Source organism: Geotrypetes seraphini, chromosome 7 (genome assembly GCF_902459505.1).
Source record: "Geotrypetes seraphini chromosome 7, aGeoSer1.1, whole genome shotgun sequence".
NCBI lineage: Eukaryota > Metazoa > Chordata > Amphibia > Gymnophiona > Dermophiidae > Geotrypetes > Geotrypetes seraphini.
This window is the reverse complement of record NC_047090.1, coordinates 5,313,078-5,340,753: the sequence shown is the minus strand read 5'-3', so window position 1 is coordinate 5,340,753 and position 27,676 is coordinate 5,313,078. Positions and strand designations below refer to the sequence as shown.

Below are 27,676 nucleotides of genomic sequence, written 5' to 3'. Positions count from 1 at the left end.
CACTGATCCACTGATGCAGTAGGATTGGCTCTGTCCAAAGGATCACTCTCCAGTCAGCCAGGCACTCGCACATCTGGTGCTATTAAAGTAAGTCACCAATTAGCATGAACAGAAAACAATGAACCCCTTATTTGCAGAGAGAAACAGGACTCTCAGAGGCAGCTAAATGCAATCACAAGATTCTTTGCGGCAAATTGCAATGTCTGAATGTTCAGAACCATCCTATTCCATGAAATAACAATTCTACAGAATAGGAAGGTAATATATGGCTTTCATATCTCACGGAAATCCCAAATACTAATACAGTTGTATATTCAGTAAAACCTTAGATTGCAAGTAACTTGGTATGCAAGTGTTTTGCAAGACAAGCAAAACATTTTATTAAATTTTAACCGATAGTTCTTCTCTCTCTGACGCTGCGGGAGTGTAGTGACTGTTCTAAACGAACGAGGTCTTGCAATACGAGTACATACAGTATTTTGTATTTAAGTTTTGGGGTTGTGGAGTTTTCATTATTTCTTATGGGGGAAACTCGCTTTGATACACGAGTGTTCTGGATTACAAGCATGTTTTTGGAACGAATTATGCTCGCAAACCAAACGCTTGCACAATTGGCATCCACTCGACTGAACTATACCTTGATCTCATTTACAAATACTGGCTACTTTAACTAAAGCGCAGTAGAGCTTTCTACCACGGGCCGGCAAGATAAATGCTCCAACGCTCATTCAATTCCTATGAGCATCGGAGCATTTACCTTGCTGGCCCGTGGTAGAAACTAGAGAATGACACGGTGGCGGTTTACCCGCGGCCACCGCATTTTAGCCGCGGGTCACCCGCCGAAAACGGGGAAGAAAACTAGCAGTCGCTGCGGCAACGGGGACAAGGCCATTCACCGCCCGCGGGGCGGTGAATGGTCTTGTCTCCGCAGTGAGGTATCAAGGATCGCGTGGTCCCCGCAGCCACCGCCCGCCCGCCCGTAGCATTTAGCCAGCTCCCTCCCTCCACCTCACCTTAAATTTCAAGTTTTCCGGCTTCCTTTTTTCCGAGCCGCACGTGTTCAAAAATCCGTGCACGCGCGGCTGCGCGAGTCAATCAATCTTCTCCTCTGACGCAACCGGAAACAGGAAGTTGCAGGAGAGGAGAAGTTTGATTGACTCGCGCAGCCGCACGTGCACGGATTTTTGAACACGTGCGGCTCGGAAAAAAGGAAGCCGGAAAACTCGAAATTTAAGGTGAGGTGGAGGGAATACGCTAAATATTAGAGTACTAAGGCTTATATGGATGCTGCGGGGACGGTGACGGGGCGGTGAATGGGATGGCAGTGACGGTGACGGGGCGGTGAATGGAATGGCGGTGACGGGGCGGTGCAGAGGATGGTGGGCCGGGGACGGGGCGGTGACGGGGACAGATTTTTTCCCCGTGTCATTTTCTAGTAGAAACCTCTATTGCGGCTTTGTAAAAAGCCAGTGACTGTGTTGTATTGATTTTGAAGAATACATTTTGTGAATGTCTACTTTTATTTGCTGTATGCTGCACGCATTTAATGATATTATGATTTGTGATTACGGTATACAGTCTGTCCCGAAAGTGTCGTGGTGATGCTGCTCGGAGAGCAGTCACTCCATATGTTCTGCTTTTATACCCATTCTTGAGCTAAATATTTGGTTACTGTGGAACTTGTAAGTCACCGTTTTTCAAGACTCAACATGGTGTACAGTATACACAAAATTTAAACAGCTTGAAGTGGAGGAAATACAAAACATGTCCAATTAAATCCCAAACTCTCCACTCATTTGCCAAGAGTCACTATGGAATACTCGAGGGCAATATTTATTGGTTTTCCCAATTATTAAGCCTCGTCGTTACAAGAGATTCTTTGATAAACTGCTGGGTTTTCAGGCAGGTAAAATGGATTCACGGCTAAGTTCTATTATTTCTCAGGCCCATTCATACATGTCCTTTAGGAAACTATTGAAAACTGATTTATTCGAAAAGTTTGTAAATTGATGTTTCAGAATATGGATTGGAAATTTGCACATTGATTTTACAGTTGTACTTTTTAAGGAATATCTATCTATTTTTGCGAATGCATTTTATTCAATTATTGTATAATTTTAGTTGTTTTTAGATTTCGTACTTTTGTTCACTGTTTGTATATTTTTAGTACTGTACGTAAACCGTCTAGAACTATGAGGTAGGGCAGTATATAAAAATAAAATTATTATTGTAAAGATGAAAGAAAAAAATCTCAGGTCACGTAAGCTCAACCGCCATTGCCAAGTTTCCAAGTTTATTCAATATTTGATTAATTGCTTATTCAACATTCTAAGCGATGTACATAGTATAATAATAACATAAGTTAATAGGGGGAGACTGACAATTTCATGTAAAAAAACCCGAAAACAAAACACTTAAGACAAACATGGGGTACAAAGGGGAAGGAGAAGAGAAAAAAATACAATTTTGAGAAGGCTAAAGAAAACATTTATGGTAAACAACATTAGGAAAGGAAGAACAAAGGGAGGCCAAAGTAGTACATATGAGATCTATAAAAAAACTTTGGTCGGGTCGTACGTACTGGTTATCTCAGCTGTCAAATGCATCTTTAAAAAGAAAGCATTTGAGCTTACTTTTAAATTTAACCAAATCTAATTCATCACGAATATTGATTGGAAGTAAATTCCAGGTTTGAGGTGCTGTGACGGAGAAGATTGAATTTCGCCGTGTATTTATAATTTTTAAAGAAGGGACTGTCAAAAGATGTTGATCAATAGATCTAAGAGATCTAAGTGGAGTATAGGGGATCAACTCTGTAAATAAAAGAGGGAGATTTACAAAGAAGACTTTTAAAAACTAATAAGTTTAATTTGTAGGTTATTCGCCCACATCATCAGCATAAAAAAAACTCATCAAAAGTGACTAATAGCCAAAACTGTTTGAAAAAATGTTAAATGAAGCCCAGACTCTCCACACAATAAAGCTTATTATCCCTCAAAGCTGTCTCTTGCCATTAAGTCTCATATGGTCCCTTTTCTTTAAGCAGACGTTTCATGGTCAAAACAGACTTTCAAAACCATTCAGGGATCAGAAGACAATGATCTAAGGTGACTGAATGATTTTGAAAGTCTGTTTTGCCCCGAGATATATGCATCACCACTTTCAGCACAGTCTGCAGCTTTCCGAACTTTATTCAGCGTTATGCATCCCTGCAGGAACCGCATTCTTACCGAAAAGCCGGATAATGCCATCAGCTGCCCCAGTCACTAGCAAGTTGCCATTGTGGTTGAACGCTGTGCAGTTTATGGCGATAGGGTCTGGCTCAAGTGAGAACTGAAGCTGAGAAAAAAATTGGCATCTTAGTATGCTCGAATGTTTCTTTCCAGGCATGTCAGGGCTTAAGTCCCTACCAGTGGTGGAGGGAGGAATGAATAATTATGTGTCTATGGTTAGAAGGAGAAATCCCTTTCTGTCACATGGCTGCCTTCTGAGGATACGGGACACAAAACAGCTCATCTCTGCCCAATTCAACTTAGGAAACATCAATTCTGACAATAGGAGATGCTTTCTGCTCCCCATTAGATCGTTTAGAACAGGGGTGTCAAAGTCCCTCCTCGAGGGCCGCAATCCAGTCGGATTTTCAGGATTTCCCCAATGAATATGCATGAAATCTATTTGCATGCAGTGCTTTCATTGTATGCTAATAGATCTCATGCATATTCATTGGGGAAATCCTGAAAACCCAACTGGATTGCGGCCCTCAAGGAGGGACTTTGATACCCCTGGTTTAGAAGAATCCAAGAGAAGATATATGAACTTTTTGAAGCACATGCAGGTCCCTTTCACACATGGGACATGTGGCTAAAAGCATCATTGGAAATATGGATGGACACTCTACAAGAGACAAGGAAAGTAGAAACAATGGCCCACGTAGCAAATGACGAAAACCAAAAAGAGTAGGACATTAAAAAGTCCAGAATGTTAAACTAAACTAAAGCTTAACTTTGTATTCTGAGTCATCATTCTGAGAAGGCTCGACTCGGTTTACAGCAATTAAATAAAAAGGGAATGATTTACAAATGATAAATAGAAGATAATAGCAAAATTTCAAAAGAATTAATTTTCAAAATGTTTGGCAAATAGAATAGTTTTTAAAGATTTATGGAAAAATTGAAATGAACTGGAACTCCTTAAAAAAAAGGGGAGATCATTCCAGAGTTGGGAGAGTTTAAAGACCAAAGATTGACTGAAGATCTTGACTCCTTTAATCCCATTTTTGGAAGGAAGGGAGAGTTTAAATTGTTGGATACCTCTTACAAAGGAGAATCGGTAAACATTCCAAAATAAAGGAATAAGAAGATTAAAGATACCATGTAGAATTTTAAAAGAAATACAAGCGCATTTAAATTGAATTCTAAAATAAACCAGGAGCCAATGAAGACTCTGAAGCAAAGGGGTCACATGGTCAAATTTACGTTTTCCAAAGATCAGCTTTGCAGCAGCATTCTGAATTAATTGTAATCTATAAAGACAAATTTTTGTAATGCCGAGGTAGATTGCTTTACAGTAATCAAGACGAGATAATAGAATTGATTGAACTAAGATAGAAAAATGTCTAGCCTTCCTTAGCATTTATTGACCAAGCTTAATAGTTTAAATCCTGGACTTTTCAGTGTCCCACTCTTTTTGTTTTTCGTTTTGGACTCTCTACAGCCCACGATAACCCTCTAACAAAGTATTTCTCAGCTAAGGAAAAACTACTATGAATCACTAATTTACAAGTGGCAAGAAAGGGGATATTTACTAATTACTCATTGCAAATATGAACATGGAGCTCTATATTAGAGCAGGGTGGGGTGGGTCACCCTTTTGAAAAGTCTGAGCTTGCACAAAACCATTCAGGTCTCCTGCAATAAATGTACAGTCAGCTTAAATATACAGCTACTCACCTTTGCAGGGCAATAAAATCACATTCCAATTTTGAAAATAAAATTAAGCTATATTACTATTAAACATATACACAGTCCAAAGTTTACAGTGCAGTCAAACTAAACATCAAATCTCTGGCATTCCCCAAACAAGAACAATGGCAGAACAACAAAATCACAGTTTTAACATTCAGTATGAGTGCAAAGAACGCAATAGACTTTCTTATCACTTGTTTTATTTGGGTTATGTTTCTGACTGTTGTGTTTTGTGTTAAACTAATAAAAAAATATTAGTATGACCCTTCCCAAACCAATAACATCAAGGTCCATTTTCAGAGACTTAGACATTGATTAGCAATAAAAGTATTATACCTGCTGCTTCATGGTCTTCGTATCCCAGAGAAGCAACTTGCCTGGAACCTGGTTCAGGCCCTTCTCCACAGTAACTGGAGCTGTAGAGTCCAACTGAGTTGCGAGGCTCAGCGCGGCGGCAGAGCAGACAAAGGAAATGCCACTTGGGCTGCACGCCAGCGACAGAATTCTGAAAAAGAAATTCTTTACAGAGAACTCAAATTCAGTATAGGAAGGAAGAGAGAGTGGGGGGAAGAGAAAGAGAGAGAGGGGGAAGAGAAAGAGAGAGAGAGGGGGGGGGAAGAGAGAAAGAGAGAGGGGAAGAGAGAGAGAGGGGGGAAGAGAGAAAGAGAGAGGGGAAGAGAGAGAGAGGGGGGAAGAGAGAAAGAGAGAGGGGAAGAGAGAGAGAGGGGGGGAGAGAGAGACCATCTCAGCTCAAGTTCACACTGCCTATATATGCTCTCCAAACATGGGTTTCAATGTAAGAATGTAAGAGAGAAAACCCAAAAAATATAAAGCCCCCCATGCCCTCACAGAAAAGATCAAGTCTGGGACACAAGAATCCAAAAATGAAAAAGGAGAGACGGTGTCCCACATAGTATACAGCAGAAAACAAACCAAGTGGGACAAGTGAATGTTCAGTATTCTGTCAACTTTAATCCACTGTTGAAAAAAGCAAAGTTCGTTAGAGCGCAAACTTAATAATATAAACCAAACGGTGGATTAAAGCTGACATAGAATCCTGAACCTTCACACAAGTACCAAGAGCAGAAATGAGCAACCATGGGCAGAGAGCCACAACCCAGACAGGTTTTCATGATCTCCACCATGAATATGCATGAGATTAATTTGCATAAACTGCTTTCATTGTATGCAAATAGATCTCACACATGGTCATTGCAGAGATCTTGAAAACCCGACTGGTTGCCCACCTCTGACCTAAAGGATCCCAAAATGTAGATCTATGTCTCCTGGTGTATCCAGTGTTTTAAAGATTCATATGCATGGGGCTTTTTTTCACAATTGAGATTTATACCGCAGATTTCATCTAAGCTTTACTGTTAGATACTTCAGAAAAATGCTTGCAGCCACATCTGGAATGGATGGCTTGGTAGCACATTTCTGGTGTCTGCACGAGCTCTCCAAGGGATGAGGAGAAAATGCAGCAGTGTTACTAGTGTTTGGCTAAACTTGGGGGAAGTGTGGCACAGGGAGGTAAAGCACCTTGTTTGAGGTCACAGAGTCTCAGGAAAGGATGGCTAACTCCAAACCTGGAGAGCTGCAAATTATATCCTGTTGTCAGAAATGCAGGCATAGAGTTGACTTAACCCCCCCCCCCCCCAGTAAGTTACATATTCATGCCAACAAACAGACCTGCAGGCATACAGTTGACTTAACCCCCCCCCCCCCCCAGTAAGTTACATATTCATGCCAACAAACAGACCTGTTTACAGGTCTACAGGACCAGAGTTAGCTGCTCCTCCCTTGGGCACTGCTAGGTTTAGAGATTAAGGATCTGGTTATTACTCCCTGGATCTCCCTCAGTTATCCCAGTCTCCTTGGGCATCTGGCCTGGAAACAAGAGCGTTTTCACTCATTCCGTGATTGTCGGAAAGACGTTTGATAACAGGAGTCTGGGCTGTGACTGGAAAGCTTTTTCATCATCCAACACCTCCCTCACTAGCAGGATAAGAGATCTGTGCGTACCTTTCATCCACACTGGATACAGAACACAGCATTGTGCAAAATGGTACTTAAGCCACAGCCCAATGCTCAAAACTCCCAGTTCGGTGGCTTCGTCCCCTAAGGTCTTTGTAATAGAAAACCTGTTTTCAAAAAGTCATGCAAGACGATCCTTAGTTTAATAAACCAATATGCTTTATTCTTGAATCTTGAATTTGCAGGGATACCAGCAGACACTGAACAGTCAATCTAAGACATAAGAGTAGACAGAGCAATACATACAAACACACAGACCTCCTCTGCCTTGAATTCACAATGTTCCCTTTAGCACTATTCTAGAGTCTATGAAATCCTGTTTGGACAAATTCCTGGAGGAAAAGTCCACAGTCTGTTATTAAGACACAGGGGAAGCCTCTGCTTGGATCAGTAGCATGGAATGTTGCTACTCTTGGGGATTCCGGAATCTTGCTATTCCTTGGGATTCTGTGTGGAATATTGCTACTCTTGGGGATTCCGGAATCTTGCTATTCCTTGGGATTCTTTGTGGAATGTTGCTACTCTTGGGGATTCCGGAATCTTGCTATTCCTTGGGATTCTGTGTGGAATGTTGCTACTCTTGGGGATTCCGGAATCTTGCTATTCCTTGGGATTCTTTGTGGAATGTTGCTACTCTTGGGGATTCCGGAATCTTGCTATTCCTTGGGATTCTGTGTGGAATGTTGCTACTCTTGGGGATTCCGGAATCTTGCTATTCCTTGGGATTCTGTGTAGAATGTTGCTACTCTTAGGGATTCCGGAATCTTGCTATTCCTTGGGATTCTTTGTGGAATGTTGCTACTCTTGGGGATTCCGGAATCTTGCTATTCCTTGGGATTCTGTGTAGAATGTTGCTACTCTTAGGGATTCCGGAATCTTGCTATTCCTTGGGATTCTGTATGGAATGCTGCTACTCTTTGGGTTTTGGCCAGGAACTACTGTCCTTGATGGACCATTGATCTGACCCAGTAAGGCTAGTCTTATGTGCTTAAAAGGATTGAAACAAAACCCAGGATGATAAAATTCCTGTAAAGGAATGAGACAATATGGCTTTAGAGTTGACCACCAGCTATGCATTCTACTGAGCTGTACCCAACAACCCTCCGGAGTGATCACTAAACTTGAGTCTTTTGATGGCTGTAATTTGCTTTAACATCCACAAATGCAATGGCATTCGTCAGTATTTCCAACCTATATTTTGCAGAAGAAAAACAGGCAGAGTGTGGATGAGAAAAGGGGGAGGAAGAGCCGGTTACCTGGGCATGTTTTCATCGATGCCGATTTCACAAAGGTTCTTCTTGGCCTCGGTATCATAGAGACGAACTGTCCCAACTCCACTACCAAGTAAGAGCTATTTGGGTCAGGGGAAGGGAGAAAAGCATGAGGATTTTTTTCCCCCTTTTCACAAATATTGATATACAGCAGTTTTCATTGCCCACCCTTAACAATTAGCAGAATTACCCTCGATGTTTTACAACATGGGTGAATTTGTTTATACATTTCTCCCTCAGTATTCGTGGGGGTTAGGGGCAGAGCCGGACTGCGAAGTGTGAAAAATTGCGAATAACTTTGTGCCCCAGACCTTACCTGGTGGTCTCCGTCTCCAATCGCCTCCTCCGATCGCTCCCTCCGTGCGTGCTGCGTGTTTGCGGGGGCCAGTGCGGGTGCTTCAGTCTCCTATTTCCCCGCTTCGGTGTTGGGCCGGGGGAGCGAAGAGGCGGCGGCGGGAGGATGCAGATAAGAGGCGTTTGCCGGGGGGGGGGAGGTTTATAATTAATAAAGGGCAGCGAACCCAAATCTGCGTCCCCGGAACCATTACCTGGTAGTTTAGCGGTGAAGCGGGGCAGGTGTGATCTTCCTATGCTCCTGCCCCATGCAGAGACGTCATCAGAATGGCTGCTGGGAGTTCCTGTTGTAGTCTCGAGACTATGATAAGAGTTCACGGCAGCCATTTCCTATGAGTGATCTGCACGGGGCAGGAGTGTAGGAAGATTGCTCCTGCCCCGAAAACCCACTAGACCACCAGGTAAGCTTAAGGGATTCCGGGGGAAAGCGGGAGGAAGGCGAAGAAGGTCCGTATACAAATTTAATTAAAATTTTTTTTTTTTTTAATCGCAAATAACCGAATCTGCGGTTGCTGAAACCGCAGATTCGGAGGGAGAAATGTAATAGTATATTTTACTTCTTCAATATTTTAATATTATTTCTTAAATAGCACTCTCTCTTTCAGACCCACTTTTATATCTTTCTACTTTAGTCAATTGTGAACCGAGTCGAGCTCCTTCGGGAGATGACCCAGTATATAAACTGAAGATTAAATTAGATATGATAGAAAGCCAGAGCCATCATAAGTGTCAAAAATTTTAGAGAATTTTGATGGGATTGAGAAACCTGGGTTCGAGGAGCGCAAAATGATGGTTCTGTAAGAGATAGAAATACCACTGTCAAAAATGGTATTCTCGGCCAAATGCTTGACCAGAACAGATGTACCGCTGGATTACTGATAAAACATATCCACCTTCATTTGTGCGTCACTTATGTAAATGCAGGTGCAGAATGAATCTTTCTGTGGCGTGGATTTCTACGGGGAAATATTCTAACAGCAGACGCATGTGTTTATCACTCACCAGTCTGTCACGTTTTGTTGCCCACTCTAAAGAAAGCAGAGGAGATTTAGAAATGGATGAGGCCTTTGTCTGCATTAAGGGGTTAAACGACCACACCTTGATAACCCCATCTACATCCAAACTGGCAACTCTCCGTCCCGAGCAATCCACCCTAGGCACAGAGGAAGACATGACAACATCTCAGACCTGGCTGTCAGCATGAAACTGCTCTCTGGGCTCCTCCAGTGTAAGACAGAAGAATGGCACCCCCTTCTCTCCAACAATTTCAGTACAAACTTTGCCCCACCCCCTATCCCCATTAGCAGCAATGCGCAATGGCCAAGAGATGCTCCCACTCCCTCAATAGCTGAGACTCTATCAGCACCCCCCACACTGTTGCAGGCATTGTACAATGGCCAAGAGATGTTCCCAGAACCCCCACCACCGCCAGTTATACTGTAGGAAGTGCACAATGGCTGAGAAATGTTCCCAGCCCCCCAAGAGTTGCATTGCACAATGGATAAGACGCTGTCAGCACCCCTCACCCCTCAGTTGGAGGCACTGAACAATGACCGAAAGATGTTCCCGGCAACCCCACCCCCGCCAGTTATACTGTAGGAAATGCACAATGGCTGAGAAATATTCCCAGCCCCCCAATAGTTGATTTGCACAATGGATAAGACGCTGTCAGCACCCCTCACCCCTCAGTTGGAGGCACTGAACAATGACCGAAAGATGTTCCCGGCAACCCCACACCCGCCAGTTATACTGTAGGAAATGTACAATGGCTGAGAAATGTTCTCAGCACCCCCCCATCCCTGCCAGTTACAATGGCTGAGAAATGTTCCCAGCCCCCCAATAGTTGATTTGCACAATGGATAAGACGCTGTCAGCACCCCTCAGTTGGAGGCACTGTACAATGTCCGAAAAATATTCCTAGCACCCCCCCACCCCTGCCAGTTACAATGGCTGAGAAATGCTCCCAGTCCCTCAATAGTGGCCACCCTCCCCTTTCCCTCCAAATACCTGCAGTGCACGATGGACGAGTGGTGCTCTCCATACTCCTCTTGGCTCAGTACAATGAATGACTGCTCTGGCTTTGCTTTTGCATCAGAAACCTTTGTCTGCATCAGGTCTGCATGTAGCTCCATTGCAGGGTCCACCTCCGAACCAGGGCTCTCAGCCTTCCTCTCGCTGCTCTGTTCCCAGACCAACATCAAAACAATGAGACAGACGGAGACAACTGCAAGTAAAACAATCCCTATCAAGTGAGAATGCCTTTTATTTCCCCTAGTGTATTTTAGTTCTGGTTGCATCTTTACCTGGGACGCCGATTTGGACAGGAGCTCCTTCCTCTCCTTGCCATGATCCTGTATTCGCCGCTGCCTCTGAGCCACGCTGTGTTCACTCAGGGCCACATTCTTTCCTTCTTTGGTGCTTGTTGGTATCTCTTTTGTTTTGGTGCCCTGTAAGGCAAATGACGTGAGCGGTAAAATTCACAAACCTTGGAGTCTCTTGGAATCAAATACTGTATAGGACCTGGCTGTGTGTGGGCGAGGACTGGTGCATCGATTAATTCCACCAGCACACAGGGCCATGGTCAGAGTAGGCCACTTCTATAAAGATCAGCGGGCTCAGGGGTCTTGGCCCCTTGTGTGAGAGTTTCGATTCAACGCGTGTTTCTCTCTTATGCACTATTTCCGTAAGTCCCCCGAGATTTCTTTTTATTGTGGCCCAGGTTCTCGATAACTTTTTATGATGCAGACCAAACTCTAAACCCTTTGTACCTCGAAGTATAGGTGCCAGTTCTGTGGACACGGTGGGTTCTAGAAAACTTCCAACCCGGAACAAACTCCTTCACTGCGGACAGGAAAGGGTCATTTGTGTTCAATTTAGTTCTATAAAACTGCATGGAAATTCCAGGAATGCCCCCCGATCCACCCATGCCCAAGCCTTTGCAGGTCTGTGTGTAAAATTTACACATGCATCCCAGGGCCTAAAATTGTGTGCATCAATTTTAATTGATGGCAATTAGCACTAATTGGCTTGTTTTTCAATTAAATTGCACACTGAAATTGGATGCATACCCACATTTTTGCGTGCAATTTTGGAGCACCATATATAGAATTAGGCCGCATGTCTCGTTAAATATGTAATATTTTTAATTCACAACTCTTATTTCAAAAGAAAAGGCTAGTTTCAATGGCATCACGATTAAGTGCTTGTAATTCTCTTTATTACACTGGGGGTTCACAAGCTTCCTCCAAATTGCAGGTGAGAACCCTATCATAGGTAGACTCGGTGTGTCTTCTCTTCCCCATGCGAACGCTGTGAATCAGCTCCAGAGATCGAGTGCATGTAAGTATGGTGAGCGTCACGGCCTTATCGCTTACTCATGCTGGGAATGGAGCTCCTGACGGATACCTGATTATTTGTCGGCTCCTTCTTTGCTACCAGTACTATTCCGCTCTGAGTTGGGGAGGCTCCTGAAGATTGGGGAGGCCTTGTGGGGCCCTTCTTACTCTGAGAGAGAAGGGAGGACAGGAATGAGCTCCCTCGAGGCTGGGAAAATTGTGAGGCATTTCGCTGGCTCTGTATCATAGCACTGAGGGAAAAATAAACAAAAGCTACCATAAGCCCGAAAGAAATTGATGTAGAGATAAGAACAGTGTGGGGGCAGGCCACAAAATTAGGATCAAGCATGCGTGAGAATGCAGCCTGGATGCAGGCCTGCATTTAACAAAGCAGGAACTCAATTTCACAATTTAGAAATTCCCAAGAGCACTGCTAGAGAAACGTTTTACACTTCTGATTCAAGAAACTTTATACTTCTTATGCCCCAAACAAAAATAAACTGCTCTAAATCCCTTAGCAGCAGCAAATCAGTCATCACCTTTAAAAGCCCCTTTCTTCAAAGAAGGGAAAGACTGGAGGTCCCTGAGGACTGTTTCAGTAGTTTACAATTTTTAAGTTCCTGAATTTTCTAAGCTTTATGCTCCTGGACACATTTTTTATTCTTTCCAGCCCAATGAAACTTAGAAAGAATTATACAAAAGGAGTTCCGACAGTTTGTTTAGCTGACAAATAACTCTCAGAAAATATAACAGAATGAGATGAATCTTGACATGTGGGAAAACTGGGGTTTTTTTTTTTAAAAAAAAGACACGCTAAAATTCAAAAATTAGCCAAATCAGGCCGAGGGTCCCAAAGTAATAAGCACCTCATCCCCTATGAAAAAAAACAACAGCTCAATTCATTTCTATGGGAAAAGGAGTTCCAGCTACTCCAGTATAGAACACATTGAAATGCAGCAGTTGGGGGAACAGAGCAAGGCGTTTTAAAAGGTGGAATGCCCCATGTTTCTAAACTCCCAGAGCCCAAAAACGACACCCCACAACTGCCACCTCACCCCAAATCTGCAGATAGTACCCCCATACCCAATATTCCCTGCAACTGCTATAAGAACATAATAGCTTTACTGGGTCAGACCAATGGTCCATCAAGCCCAGTAGCCCGTTCTCACGGTGGCCAATCCAGGTCCCTAGTACCTGGCCAAAACCCAAGGAGTAGCAACATTCCATGCAGAATCCCAAGGAATAGTAAGATTCCGGAATCCCAAAGAGTAGCAACATTCCATGCTACCGATCCAGGGCAAGCAGAGGCTTCCCCCATGTCTTAATAACAGACTATGGACTTTTCCTCCAGGAACTTGTCCAAACCTTTCTTAAAACCAGCTATGCTATCCGCTCTTACCACAACCTCTGGCAACGCGCCCCAGAGCTTAATTATTCTCCGAGTGAAAAAAAGAATTCCTCCTGTTGGTTTTAAAAGTATTTTCCTGTAACTTCATCGAGTGTACCCCCAAGCAGCCATACCCCCTAAAATTACCCCATTCCACAAAAGCAACCCCCCTGAAAAGTGCCTCGTCTCCATAAACTTAGCTCCCCATAACTATCACGCCACCAAAAACTAACCCCCTGCAGCTTTGCCATCCTATAAACTAGTCTGCACAACTGACACAATGCCCTGCAGGCTACTCGTGCCAAAAGTAGTTTCAATAGCTGCAGTATACATATAGAGGGGCATAATCAAAAGAAACGTCTAAGTCCAATTTGGACGTAGGGCAATAGTCGCCCAAAGTCGGCGGTGACAAAATGTCCATACTCGAAAAGTACGTCCAAAATATGGAGGGTTTTTTTCCCCCCCGAAAAACGTCTACCTATACATCCAGGTGTTTGATTGTCCAGACCGCCACTACGTCTATCTTTATACCACATTCTCGACCAAAAAATTTGTCCAAGTCTGAAACGTCCAGAACAAGACCATTTGGAAGTGGGAGGGGCCAGCATTGTGATGGACTGGCCACCCAGACAGGGCACTGCTGTAAACGTAACAAAAAGGATGCCACATAAACATCTCACCAGAACTCTCTTATATGTCAGTGAGCCCCCCAAACCCACCTGTCTACAACCCCAATAGCCCTTATGACTGCAGGTGGTACCTATATGGCAGTATAGTAGGGTTTTGGTGGGCTCATATTTTCCACCATGCATGTAGTGGTTAGAGTGGCTTATGGGACTTCCTACTCCTCTCTATGGTTCAGTAGCCCACCCCCCCCCCCCCCAGGCTATTTAAGACACCTCTGTGCAGCTCTACTAGGCTTTCCTATGCCAGGTGCTGATGTTCCAGAGGCAGGTATGTACGTTTTTATTCTGAACTTTGTAGGGGAGTGATTGGAGTCAGTGAACACGGTGGGGGGGTCTTTACTTTGTCCCCGAATGGTTATCTGGTCACTTTGGATACCTTTTGGGCACTTATACCTTTCTTTACATCATCTATCTCACAACGTATAAGTTCCATCTAAGCAGTCTCATTAAACATTCAATTATCCCTGCAGGACAACTAAGTCTAGATCGGCCCACATCCCGCTTCCAAAAATGCCCCTTTCAGCTCTGGGCGCACAGCGGGATTCAGAGGCCTAAAATGTCCCTGGATACGTCTAAAAAGCCATTTTGATTATCAGCACTTGGACGACCTGTCTTTTAGATCATCCAAGTGCCAACTTGGGCGGGTTTTTAGACATATTTCAGTTTCGATTATGAGCCCCAAACTGTACCAATTCACTATAGTATAGGGATGAAGAAACTGCACCTTTTAAACTGCCTTCCCTTCTCATCTCCAGATCACAGATACACATGCACATACCAATACACAAACGCACAATCAACCCCCCTCCAATACATACACACACATATATCCTATATAATAAAAAGCTAGCCGCACATGCGCACTCCTATTTGCGTGTTCCGTGCGCTGTAGGTCTGTGGCCGAAGGAGTGCGCATGCGCGCTTATACGTCACCAGCTGATCGCCTCCACAAGCCAGACCGCAGCCATCCGCCGATCTCCGTTCCTCCTGCAGCATGGCACGCCAGGCATGTCCCTGCCTCCCCTGCCGCCTTGGGCTCCTGGGGGCCAGCGGTGCGAGCCGCCCAGCCGGTGCTGAGGCCCCGCCTCCCCGCTTCCGCCCTACACAGCGCCGCCAGACCCGGACAGCTTACCACGAGGAAATAACAAAACGGCCCTACACTCACAGACCCGCGAGCAGGGTTGCCATGGAAACCCAGCCGGAATAACATGCAGTCGCAAGGGTCAGTGAGGGGATCAGGAGCTAAAGAGAGATTGAAAAAAACAAACAAACAACAGTGGACAAGGAGAGAGAGACACACAAACAGTCACAGAAGGACAGGGGGCTAAGAGACAGATTGATAAAAATAACAAAACACAGAGGACAAGAGAGAGAGACACACAGACACTCACAGAAAGACAGGGGGCTAAAGAGACAGATTGAAAAAATAACAAAATATTTTTCAAAATACTCAATAAAAACTTATTTAACTTAAAAAAAAAAAAAAAAAAAGAAAAAATAACAAAACACAGAGGACAAGGAGAGAGAGAGACACAGGAAAAAAATGACAAACAGACATACAGCAGCCAAGGAGACAGACATACTTACATACAGCGTCCAAGTAGACAGACAGAGAGACAGTGGGCAAGGAGACAGCAAAAAAAAAACTACAAACAGCCAAGGAGACAAACAGAAAAAAATAAAAATACAATGCCCAAGGATAAATTCAGGAAAAAAAGACATACAGACATACAGTGGCCAAGGAGTTAGACTGCAAAAAAGACATACAGACATACAGCAGCCAATGAGACAGACAGACTGACAGCGACCAAGTAGACAATCAGCAAAAAAACACAAACAAACACAGAAAGCAAAAAAAAGAGAAACATACAGTGGCCAAGGAGAAAGGCATGCAACAAATAGGAAAAATATAAAAACTTTTAATAAATCAACCATACGTGAAGAAGGAATAAAAAAAAAAAAAAAGGAAGAGACACCTGTATGCTCATTGATGACAGGATCAAGAGCATACAGAGAAAACAGAAGTTTGCAGGAATCAGGAACATATAGAGAAAGGAGAGCAGAGACCCCTGCAAGAAGAGAAAAATAGCAAAGAGACTGGGGATGAGAAAGAGAGCAGAGATGCTTGCAGGGAGAAAAAGCTAAGCAGTAATGTTACAGCTTGAGAGTGCAGACTGAGGAAGAAAGCAGAGACAGCACTACACAGGGAAATGGAGTGAGGAAAGAGACAGAAAGAAAAATACAGACATAAATTCTAGCACCCGTTAATGTAACGGGCTTAACGACTAGTAGTATATATGCATTTACATGCAGAGGGGTTGGAAGGAATTCCACGAGCCATGCTCTGCATGCTTTCCCTATTTGTTTTACTTCCTAGGTCTTCATTGACAAGAGGGGCCTGGCACTCACAGCTCCGAGTCCCCCAGCCGGTCCATGTTGGAGACATAAGCAGGCAGTTTGTGATGGGCACATTCTTCCTCATCCTCCTTCCTCAGCCGATGCATCTCCACTTGCATTGTGAACAGCTGCAAGACAGGGGCAGTCAAAGAAACTTAGAAAAACCTTCCATCTCTTCCTCTCCGTGCATAATGCATGGAAAGTAGCAAATGCTTTATTCTGTTTCACACACTTATTTGCACATGCATGCCCAGTTTCTCCTGCTTCTTGGGCTGCCCGCTCAATAAGGACTACTGTCTTCTAGAATTACCGAGACATAAGCCTTCACTGCATCCCCATTTCTGCCCCCCCAACCTTCATAACCAAGCCATCGCAATGTGGATAGTGCATGTGCTCTGCAAGCTCCCCAGCACCAGGCCTTAAATGTATCCTGCAGCTCAGAAACTGCTACTACTACTACTTATCACATATATAAGAACATAAGAAGTTGCCTCCACTGGGTCAGACCAGAGGTCCATCGCGCCCAGCGGTCCACTCCCGCGGCGGCCCATCAGGTCCATGACCTGTGAAGTGGTTTCTGTCTAATCCTATAACTACCTCTACTTCTATCTGTACCCCTCAATCCCCTTTTCTTTTAGGAACCTATCTAGACCCTCCTTGAACCTCTGTAGCGTGCTCTGGCCTATCACAGCCTCCGGGAGTGCGTTCCATGTGTCCACCACCCTCTGAGTGAAATAGAACCTCATAAGAACAGCTTTAAAGCGTATGCAGTGCTGTACATTTTGACATTTAATAGACGGTCCCTGTTCAGAAGAGCTTACAATCTAACTTGAACGGACATACATGACATATAGGGTTAAGGATGCAAAACCCGAGGTGAGAGGAGTTAGAAGTCAAAAGCATTCTTGAAGAGGTGGGCTTTTAACTGGGCCTTGAACACTGCCAGAGACGGAGCCCGCCGTGGGGATTTGGGCAGCTTGCTCCAAGCATATGGCGCAGCAAGGCAGAAGGGATGGGTCTGGAGTTGGTAGAGGAAGAGAAGGGCATAGACAGGAGGGACTTGCCAGCTGAGCGGAGCTCGCAGGGGCGGGGAGGAGCAAATACATTGCCTAGTTTCTGGTCTACTCATTTCTGCTCTTTATATTCCCAGTCCTGCTATTATCTCTTATTGTCAAAAAATGTATTTTTATTAGTACCATGTTTCCCCAAAAATAAGCCCTAGCATCATTTTCGGGGTAGGTCTCAATATAAGTCCTAGTCCCAGGATTCACCGGCAGTAACTCTTCAAACACCTCCCCCACCCCACCCCCGCTGTCAGCAGTAACACGGCAGATTGAATTCCCCAACGGACAATGCCGAAGCAGCCTGTTTAGAGTGCTGCCGACCTGACGCTGCTTTGGATGAAGGTAGGGCTTGCTCGCGGGGAGGGAAGGATTGAGGGTCAGCAGGGGTTCGGCTGCACGGTGGGGGCAGGGGGTGCTCAAGGGTTCTGTTGCACAAGGGATGGGAGGGAGGGAAGGATAGAAGTTAGGCAAAATTTTGCTACACAGAGGGATGGGAGGGGGGAAGATGCTTCACATGGGGGGGATAGAAAGGAAAGAGGAAGAATTGGGGTGAAGGAGAGGAAGGGAGAGATGATCATGTGCATACCCCGAAAATAAGACCTAGTGCATTTTTGGGGCCCAAAATTAATATGACACTGTATATTATTTTTATACAGTCAACCCTCAATTTAATGGACAAGTTGGCAGTTTATATCCCCACTGTTTTACGCACTAACATTAGATATTTGATGGACTCGGCTAAATTTATGATTTTTAATAAGAAAACCGATGGCATTGCACTTCAAAATATAAAATTTAATATTTAGTGGACTTTTGGTTCTGCATAGACTCAATTTTTCAAATATTTCAATATATCAGATACCTCCTTCCCCCAATGAGTTTGATAAATCAAAGGTTGACTGTACTCTAGACTATATCACTTTGTTCAACCAAGGCTATTACTACTAGGTAAACAACACAAGGAGAAAAAAAACCCCACTCCTCAGTGCTCACCTTTTGTCGAAAAAGTTCGTTCTCTTCTTGCAACAGAGAAATCTTCTGACATTCGGCATCAAAATTCAAAAGTGTCGGAACTGGTGCCAAATATTAAGGAAGAACAGTTGCTACAGTTTTATAAGAAAGATGGCCAGCACTGTGGTCCAGTCTCACATCTCCATCCCTAATACTCTTCTGTAACCACAGCCATCCCTGAGACCCCACAGTATAAGTCGGTGAGATGAAAGACAAAGTACAGTCACTGAACTTTGTTGCTTTCTCCTAGTTTATCTTGCATTTTAAGCAGTTAAGTGTGCGGTGGGAGAAAATGAATCTTGGACCCGGGGAAAGTTGTAGGAGTCACACAGAGCACTCCCTCCCTTCAGATCTGCTTGGCTTTCTGTAAAGAGTGTGGCGCAGAGGTTAAAGCTGCACCCTGAGGTTGTGGGTTCAAACCCACGCTGCTCCTTGTGACCCTGCAGAAAGTCACTTAATCCCCCTACTGCCCCAAGTACATTAGATAGATTGTGAGCCCACCAGGACAGACAGGAAAAAATGCTCGAGGACCTGAATAAATTCATGTAAAACTGTTCTCAACTCCCTTGCGAGAACAACATAGAAAATTGAATAAATAAATAAATAAGTTTTTATTCAGTGAAAAATAATTTCTAAAAACAGAGCCACAGTATGAGAATGAAAGGAGTACATTTGGCAGTAACAGTGTACACTTCTGAATCTCTTCAGAAAAGCAATTTATATTATAAATCCCAATATATAAGTAAATAAATAAATAAAATATTCCTTGGCTTATACAAAGGAAGAGACAATGGCCTTCCAGTGGAATTAGAAGGGTGAAAATCTAATACAGACAGTAAGAGGGCCTGGATAAATGCAGAACATCCTTAACTGCAGAGAAATTAGAAGTGGAGGGCTAGCTTAATAGTTGGAGCAGGGGCTCAGGTGGAGTGTCTCTGAGCACTCAGAGATGAGCAACGCAGGGGCTGAAGTCAGAGCAGTGCAGGTAAACCGCGGGAATGGGGAAAAAAATTTGAGCTGTTTACCTCAGGTGTGGGAGCAAAGCTTTTCACCGCTCTACAGGAGTAAAAAGCTTTGCTCTTGCAGGGAAAGTCTTCTTTCCTTCCTCCGTCCTGCCAGCACTTACCTTCCAGAGTCCGCCAATTCCTCAAAGGCCTGCTCATGGCCTCCTCTTTGCCAAGTCCCATTCTTATGACGAAACTTGCTGATTTCGCAAAGACAGAAAGTTGCGTTCTATGGAGGGACCCGGCAGAGGAAATGGAGCGAAAAGCACAGGAGTGGGGGGGAGTTGATGCTGGAGAGAAGGGAGAATGGTTCTGGACCAACGGGAAGAGGGGACTAGAACGGAAGGGAGAGCGCTGCAGGACCTTCAGGAGGGGGGCTGGTGTTAGACAGAAGGGAGAAGATATGTGCTGGACCCACTGGAGGGGGTTGGAACTGGATGGGTGCTGGAGCTGAAGGAAAGGAAGAAGCATGCTGGAGCTGTGTGAGGAGGGAGGCTGGAGCTAGAGGGGAGGGAGCTGCTGAAGGGGAGGTAGAGCGGTGCTGGACCCATGGGGGAGAGGCCTAAGGGATCTAGCCAATCAGAATCTTAGGCCACTCCCTGTGCATCCCAGAATGCACTGCGAGAGGGACCTAAGATTCCGGTTGGCCCAGGTGTCTAAGGCCCTTCCAATAGGAGGGGCCTTAAGCGCCTGGGTCAATCAAGGCTTAAGGCCCCTCCCTGATGAATCCCACAATGGACTGGGAGGGGGCAGGCCTGCCATTTGAGTGAAGGCAGGCCAGCCGGCTGGAGGCAGGAAGGATGCCTCCGGCTGGCCATCAACATATGGTAGGGAGGGTCTGGGTTGGCTGGGGGGGGCTGGGGGGGTGGAGGAGGGGGGCTACTTTACGGGGTGGGGAGGTGTCCGGCATGAGGGACTGGGCATCCCTCTTGACGGCGATGTTTGCGGGGGAGGTGGGGGGGGGGTCCTGGTTCCGGCAGGAAGGACTGGGCATTTAATTGAGGAATAAACCCTCCTCTTCTGTGAGAAGCCCTGTCTTTGTCTACCAAAGAAAGGATATGCATACACTGGAAGAGAACGCTGAGGAAGTTGTGCAGGGACACAAGGAAGAAGTCTGCCCATTGCCTAGAGAAGTACGTTGCAAAGGCGGGGTTCACTTCCGGGTTAGGCAGGAAAGGCAGCGTGAACCAGTCCTTCCACTCTGCCTGATTCTGGAGCTCCGCTGCTTGCTTCTGGAAAAACTCCTGTGCCTTGTCCAGCCGACTGGTCTGAAACACAGAAAATCTTTCCCTAGTACATAGTGGAAATTGTTTTCCCCACCATCTCCCTCTTTTCCTTTAACCTAACGGCAGAGAAATATTTCTCCTTTTTATGCCCCCAAATCTCACTCTTCTGAGTTTTCAAGGCTGGCAAACTCTTACTCGGGTCACTGGTTTAGTCCCCTATAGCACTACAAAGGCCTTGTGGGTCAACCAGTAATGGAACGTTTCAGCTGCAGAGTCCAGCAAGCATTTCACACCTGGACACTGTTAATAAGGTAATAGCGGAATAAGCTGGTTTTCAGCTTGATGACGGTAGGCCGGTACACGTCCTCTAGACGGCTGAACAAACGGCGGTCCAAGTAACCCCAGTAATCTCGAAGGCTCCCCAAGTCATAGTTCTGGACAAATTGCTGCAGCTGATCCACAATCTTATCCACCTGAGAAAAGAGGGAAAAGAGGGTCAAAAGAAATGACATTTTCCCATGTTTCAGTTTCTAACAACATAGTATAAATGATTCACTTTGTTAATTGCTTATTTTCTGCTCTGGGCTCTTTTACTCTATCAGTGTGAGAGGAAAAAAACAATAACAGGTCGTACACTCTGGGAGTAGCTAACTATACTTTGAAGCAACTGAGATTAGTTGACTACTTGCTTACCAACAATACAATAAGGGCCTGTTTTACAAAACCCTTTAAATCTCTATGGGCTTCGGGGCCATTACCGCGGCTTTGTAAAACAGGCCCAATAAAGTTAATATATTAAATCACTGCTGACTGTGTTGTCGTCTTTGTGGCTCTGTACAGCGCTGCGCACGTCTAGTAGCGCTATAGAAATAATTGCTCACACAACTTCATCCTTCTGAAAAATGACGATTACTCCTGTAAATATCAGCAACCAAATGTATTAGGACAACACAGCTGGAATCAAAGCAAAGCAATATCCCGACAGCCACACAAAGTCAAAAGACCCATCATCTTGTATTTTACACGCAGGGAGCGTGGGAATTTCCAAAAAGCCCTTTTGCCTAAGGAAATGTATTTTGGAAACTGCTCTCATTAGGAATAGCCTAAATGAAGTTTCATTCTTAGAGGTATGATGTCCAATCAAGCATTTTTACATGATTGTTCTGGGTAGGAGGCATGGCATGAAGGTGATCATGATGGAATGTTTGATATTTGTCTAAATGTTTGAAGACTTCTTGCTTTCCTATCGAGATAATGTAGCTCCTTTCTGGCTTTATGTTTATTTTAACATTGTAAACTGCCTAGATCTGTGAACTAGCAAGCAGCTGTATAGTAAGCTTAATAAACTATAAATAATGATCGTTGGGCTTATCAAAACCTCATAGAAGGGGGATACCTAGAAGCACTTGAAAGTTAATTGAAAATATGCAATGCTGAAGATTCTCTTAGTATCCCAGGTGTGAATTACAATTTAAATGAAAGTATATGAAGGTATTATACAGTGTTAAAGTGTAATCATTAGCATCATTATATCAGTGCCAAGTATTGTGTCACTGGAAGATTCTCTTAGTGCATATAACACCCTTGCACCAGCACTACTTCTTATGTTCTTATACAGAGGAGATTGAGAGGGGACATGATCGAAACATTCAAGATACTGAAGGGAATAGACTTAGTAGATAAGGACAGGTTGTTCACCCTCTCCAAGGTAGGGAGAACGAGAGGGCGCTCTCTAAAATTGAAAGGGGATAGATTCCGTACAAACATAAGGAAGTTCTTCTTCACCCAGAGAGTGGTAGAAAACTGGAATGCTCTTCCGGAGTCTGTCATAGGGGAAAACACCCTCCAGGGATTCAAGACAAAGTTAGACAAGTTCCTGATGAACCAGAACGTACGCAGGTAGGGCTAGTTTCAGTTAGGGCGCTGGTCTTTGACCAGAGGGCTGCCGCTTGAGCGGTCTGCTGGGCACGATGAACCACTGGTCTGACCCAGCAGCGGCAATTCTTATGTTACCAATACCTGCTTTTAATTTTCTCCTTTTCAGGGGCAGATATAATTCTGTTTTCATAAAGTTTATATAAAAAAACAACTCTGTTATTGCAGAAGCACAATTCAGACAGTTGAGCACAAAATTCAGAATGAATTCCTATGAAGTAAATCTGGCTACCACACTCCTCCCAAATATGCATTACTACTATTTATTATTTCTAAAGGGCTACCAGATGCACGCAGCGCAGTACGACAAATATGAAAAGAGATGGTCCCTGCTCAAAAAGCTTACAATTTAAATAAGACAGACATACAGGACAAAAGTGATTTATGCATGCAACTCAGGTGGATAACACAGAGGTAGGGGAGTAAAGAGGGAATGACAACAGATAAGGGTGCTTTTACAAGTTAGCAGGGTCGGGTAAAAACGCGGTTTCAAAAAAGTAGGTTTTAAGTCTGGATTTGACCACCACCAAAATCCTTGTTGAAATTTTGTGGGGCACAACTGGATTGTTGGTTTAACTTTGCTTTGAAAGTGAATGCGACTGTTGGGCAGACTGAATGGACCACACAGATCTTTATCTGCTGTCATTTACTAGCCCCCCTCCTTTACTAACGCTTTAGCACGGGTTTTAGCGCTGGCAACGGCGGTAACTGCTCCGATGCTCATAGGAATTCATCAGGCAACTACACTGGTTACCCATCCCATCACGAATAAAATTGAAAACTTCATGAATCTTATACTAAATAATTCACAGAAACTCAGCAGCTCCGCTCATCTCAAAGGTATAGTCTCCCTCCCACAGAACCCTTAACAGGATACTATTAAACCTTCCCTCAACAAAGAATCTCCAATACAAGCTAATCTTTCACGCCATGCTTACCTTCCTAGGAGTGAAAACCTGGAATGACCTCACTGAAAAGACCAGAACAGAATCCAACTACACCACATTCCGGAAAAAAAACCTGAAAACCAACACTTGAACTTCTCAGATCTCCCCCTGCCCAAATATTCCCCCTTCTTCTCCCGGCTCCATTCCTCTCTCTTCTCTTTGTAAGTCGCCTTGAGCAGAAATAGAAGATTAGATAAAGGAGAGGGTATGTTATCGGTTTCTTTTTTCTCTTGTTTTTCTTTATTTTCCTCACATATAGGTGTGTAGCGGGAAGGGGTAAAACACGGACCTCACAGATCTAAAACCGCACGTCCTTAAAAATCCAAGGTCTGTTGCATTGACAAGTCCGCCTTCGCTTTCCCTGCAGCCCAGCTCAGGCCCCCGGCTCCCTTGCGGACCTCACGGATTTTGAGGTCCATGCCACTTTTAATCTCTGGCTCTGACAGAGCTCTATGACAATTTAACTCTGACGGATCCTAATGCTTCTCCCTCCCTGTGCTAGGATCCGTCAGAGTTAAATTGTCATAGAGCTCTGTCAGAGCCAGAGACTAAAAGTGGCACGGACCTCAAAAGTGGCACGGACTTTGGATTTTTAAGGACGTGTGGTTTTAGATCCGCGAGGTCCGTAAGGTCTGTGAGGTCCGCGTTTTACCCCTTCTCGTGTGTAGCCATTTTTATTGCTCCTTTCTGCTTGGGCCAGTGTTTTCCCCACGATGAGAACAAGCCAGCATGGATTCTGTAAGGGAAGGTCATGCTTAACGAACCTTCTGTACTTCTTTGAGGGAATAAGCAGTCGGGTGGACAATGGGGAACCTATAGACATCATTTACCTTGATTTTCAAAAGGCTTTCGACAAGGTGCCACATGAAAGGCTGCTTAGGAAACTGTGGAACCACGGGGTGGGAGGGGATGTGCACAGATGGATCGGGCACTGGTTGTCGGGTAGACTGCAGAGGGTCGGAGTAAAGGGACAATACTCTGACTGGCAGGGAGTTACAAGCGGTGTGCCACAGGGATCGGTGCTAGGGCCGTTACTCGTCAACATATTTATCAATGACCTGGAAAAAGAGGCAAAGTGCGAGGTTATAAAATTTGCAGACGATACCAAACTGTGCGGCAGAGTTAGGTCTAGGGAGGAGTGTGAGGACCTGCAAAGGGACCTGGACAAGCTGGAAGACTGGGCAAACAAATGGCAAATGCGCTTTAATGTGGAAAAATGCAAGGTCATGCATATAGGGAAAAAGAACCCGTTGTTCAAATACAAATTGGGGGGGGCATTATTGGGAGACAGCAGTCTTGAGAGAGACCTGGGTGTGCTGGTGGATGCATCACTGAAGCCATCTGCACAGTGCGCAGCAGCCTCGAAAAAAGCCAACAGGATGCTGGGCATCATAAAGAGGGGCATAACAACCAGGACGAAGGAAGTCATCATGCCATTGTATCGAGCTATGGTGCGTCCACATCTGGAATACTGCGTTCAATATTGGTCGCCGTACCTCAAGAAGGACATGGCAGTGCTTGAGAGAGTCCAAAGGAGAGCAACGAAACTGGTAAGAGGGCTGGAACACTGCCCATACGCCGAGAGGTTGGATAGGCTGGGGCTCTTCTCTCTGGAAAAAAGGAGGCTCAGGGGAGATATGATAGAGACCTTCAAGATCATGAGGGGCATAGAGAGGGTGGATAGGGACAGATTCTTCAGGCTGAAGGGGTCAACAGGCACGAGGGGGCATTCGGAGAAACTGAAGGGAGATAGGTTCAGAACAAATGCAAGGAAGTTTTTCTTCACCCAAAGGGTCGTGGACACTTGGAATGCGCTACCGGAGGAAGTGATCAGGCAGAGTACGGTACAGGGATTCAAACAGGGATTGGACGGATTCCTGAAGGATAGGGGGATCATGGGATACTGAGAGAGGTGCTGGGATGTAACACAGGTATAGAAAGCAAACCAAGTAATAAGTATAGAAATCCAACCAGGTCGTGCATGTGCAAGACCAGAGGGTTAGGACTTCGATGGGAAGATAAGACTCAATGGGAAACCAAGGTGGCAAGGAGGCCCCTTCTGGTGACTTAGACAGGCCGTGACCTGTTCGGGCCGCCGCGGGAGCGGACTGCTGGGCAAGATGGACCTGTGGTCTGACCCAGCGGAGGCACTGCTTATGTTCTTATGTTCTTATGATGTCCTCCCACCCTGTCAGTTATTCCCCGCACCTTTTAAATCCAGCATTTTGAGTTACCATCAAAATCCGTGAGGTCCGCAAGGGAGCCGGGGGCCTGAGCTGGGCTGCAGGGAAAGCGAAGGCGGACTTGTCAATGCAACGGACCTTGGATTTTTAAGGACGTGCGGTTTTAGATCCGCGAGGTCCGTAAGGTCCGCGTTTTACCCCTTCCCGTGTGTAGCCATTTTTATTGCTCCTTTCTGCTTGGGCCAGTGTTTTCCCCACGATGTCCTCCCACCCTGTCAGTTATTCCCCGCACCTTTTAAATCCAGCATTTTGAGTTACCATCATATACCATAGCAAGCTAATTTCCACCATAAGATGCTTTCCCCCCTCAGCATCCCTTATTGCAGTGGTTCCCAACCCTGTCCTGGAGGAACACCAGGCCAATTGGGTTTTCAGGCTAGCCCTAATGAATATGCATGAAGCAAATTTGCATGCCTATCACTTCCATCATATGCAAATCTCTCTCATTCATATTCATTAGGGCTAGCCTGAAAACCCGATTGGCCTGGTGTTCCTCCAGGACAGGGTTGGGAATCACTGCCTTATTGCCACACTCACCCTGAATCCTTTCTCCTTGTCTGCTTTCACATCAGCATCAAAGTGTTTGAGGGTGTTGATGAAGCCCCTGAAGATGAGATACTCTCGCACCAGCTCGTCTGTCTGCTCCACAGCCGATGCCATTATGCCTCACTCTTCCCGCGGGGGCTGCAAAGGCAGAAGAACAAGTCACACAAACAAACAAACAGGAAGAGAGAGACTTGATGCACTTTCTTTCTGGGACTACCATATATACAGTATTTAAGGAACTGATTTTGCACTCTGGGCAACGGAGGGTTAAGTGGCTTGTCACGAGGACGGAGCTGCGCGTGGGAATGGATGCACAACCTCAGGTTCGCCGAAGCAGCTGCTCGAGCCCCTAGGCCACGCCTCCACGCTGGAACGGCCAATCGAAGAAAGGAGCGGAACTACCTGCGCGAGACCGCGCCCAAGATTTCATGCTTCCGAGAAGGCGCCGGACGTTCCCGACCAGCAGCAACGTCCGGCGCACTCGGCTGTGACGTCACGAACGGCCAAGCCACAGAGAGAGGGCGGCGGGCTCTTCCGTCAACAGCCTGCGACCCGGCCTCAGCCAATGAACGCTCGGGAAGCGGTAGCTATAAATGAGCTGGCGGCTGGGCGCTGTTGCAGGGGAAAAAGTGACCAATGTCTAAGTCACACAAGTTAACATAAACAAAATATGATCTAGGTACATGTAAGGACAATTAATTCATAGGTATGTAAGGGCTTAATTATTTATGCCCCCAATAAATACTACTATGAATTATTTCTATAGTACTACCAGACGCACCCAGCGCTGGACAGAGTCACAAAGAAGACGGTCCCTGCTCCAAAGAGCTTACAATCTAAACAGACAAACGGGATGTCATGGATACAGTTAAGGGGAACGGTTCATCTGCTGGCTGGGTTGGAGGGCAGAGGGGATCAAGCCATTGTGACATCCCTGATGAGGTTGGCTCTTATTGGTGGAATGAGGCATTATGACATCACAAGCTCAGCTCTGCTTCCTAAAGACTGAAACTCTTCACACTACTATTACTACTATGAATTATTTCTATAGCGCTAACAGACGCCTGCAACGCTGTACAGAGTCACAAAGAGCTTACAATCTAAACAGGCAAGACAGACAAACAGGATGTCATGGATACAGTTAAAGGGACGGTAATCTGCTGGCTGGGTTGAACAGGACAATCAAGCCATTGTGACATCACTGATGGGGTTGGCTCTTAGTGGAATGAAGCATTATGACATCACAAACTCAGCTCTTCTTCCCAAAGACTG

General features: G+C 45.1%; 1 protein-coding gene across 3 annotated transcripts in view; it reads right to left on the bottom strand.

Annotated features, from left to right (window-relative positions):
- The window catches only part of WDR91 (WD repeat domain 91), a 45,023-nt gene extending 18,155 nt beyond the window's left edge, over nt 1–26,868 (bottom strand). Inside the window, exons 1-13 of one of the 3 annotated variants that reach the window (XM_033951014.1) lie at nt 26,807–26,868; nt 26,396–26,542; nt 21,027–21,206; nt 20,568–20,775; nt 18,486–18,568; nt 16,441–16,556; nt 12,029–12,209; nt 10,927–11,070; nt 10,631–10,815; nt 9,626–9,776; nt 8,255–8,349; nt 5,301–5,469; nt 3,231–3,339 (exon numbers count right to left, since the gene is read on the bottom strand). In XM_033951014.1, the coding sequence (XP_033806905.1) occupies nt 3,231–3,339; nt 5,301–5,469; nt 8,255–8,349; nt 9,626–9,776; nt 10,631–10,815; nt 10,927–11,070; nt 12,029–12,209; nt 16,441–16,556; nt 18,486–18,568; nt 20,568–20,775; nt 21,027–21,206; nt 26,396–26,518 (1,744 nt within the window). In that variant the 5' untranslated portion in view covers nt 26,519–26,542; nt 26,807–26,868. Of the gene's footprint in view, nt 1–3,230; nt 3,340–5,300; nt 5,470–8,254; nt 8,350–9,625; nt 9,777–10,630; nt 10,816–10,926; nt 11,071–12,028; nt 12,210–16,440; nt 16,557–18,485; nt 18,569–20,567; nt 20,776–21,026; nt 21,207–26,395; nt 26,543–26,722 lie in introns of all 3 variants that reach the window. The other 2 variants (XM_033951013.1, XM_033951015.1) reach the window with 2 other exon arrangements.
- Nucleotides 26,869–27,676: the final 808 nt, after the last annotated feature.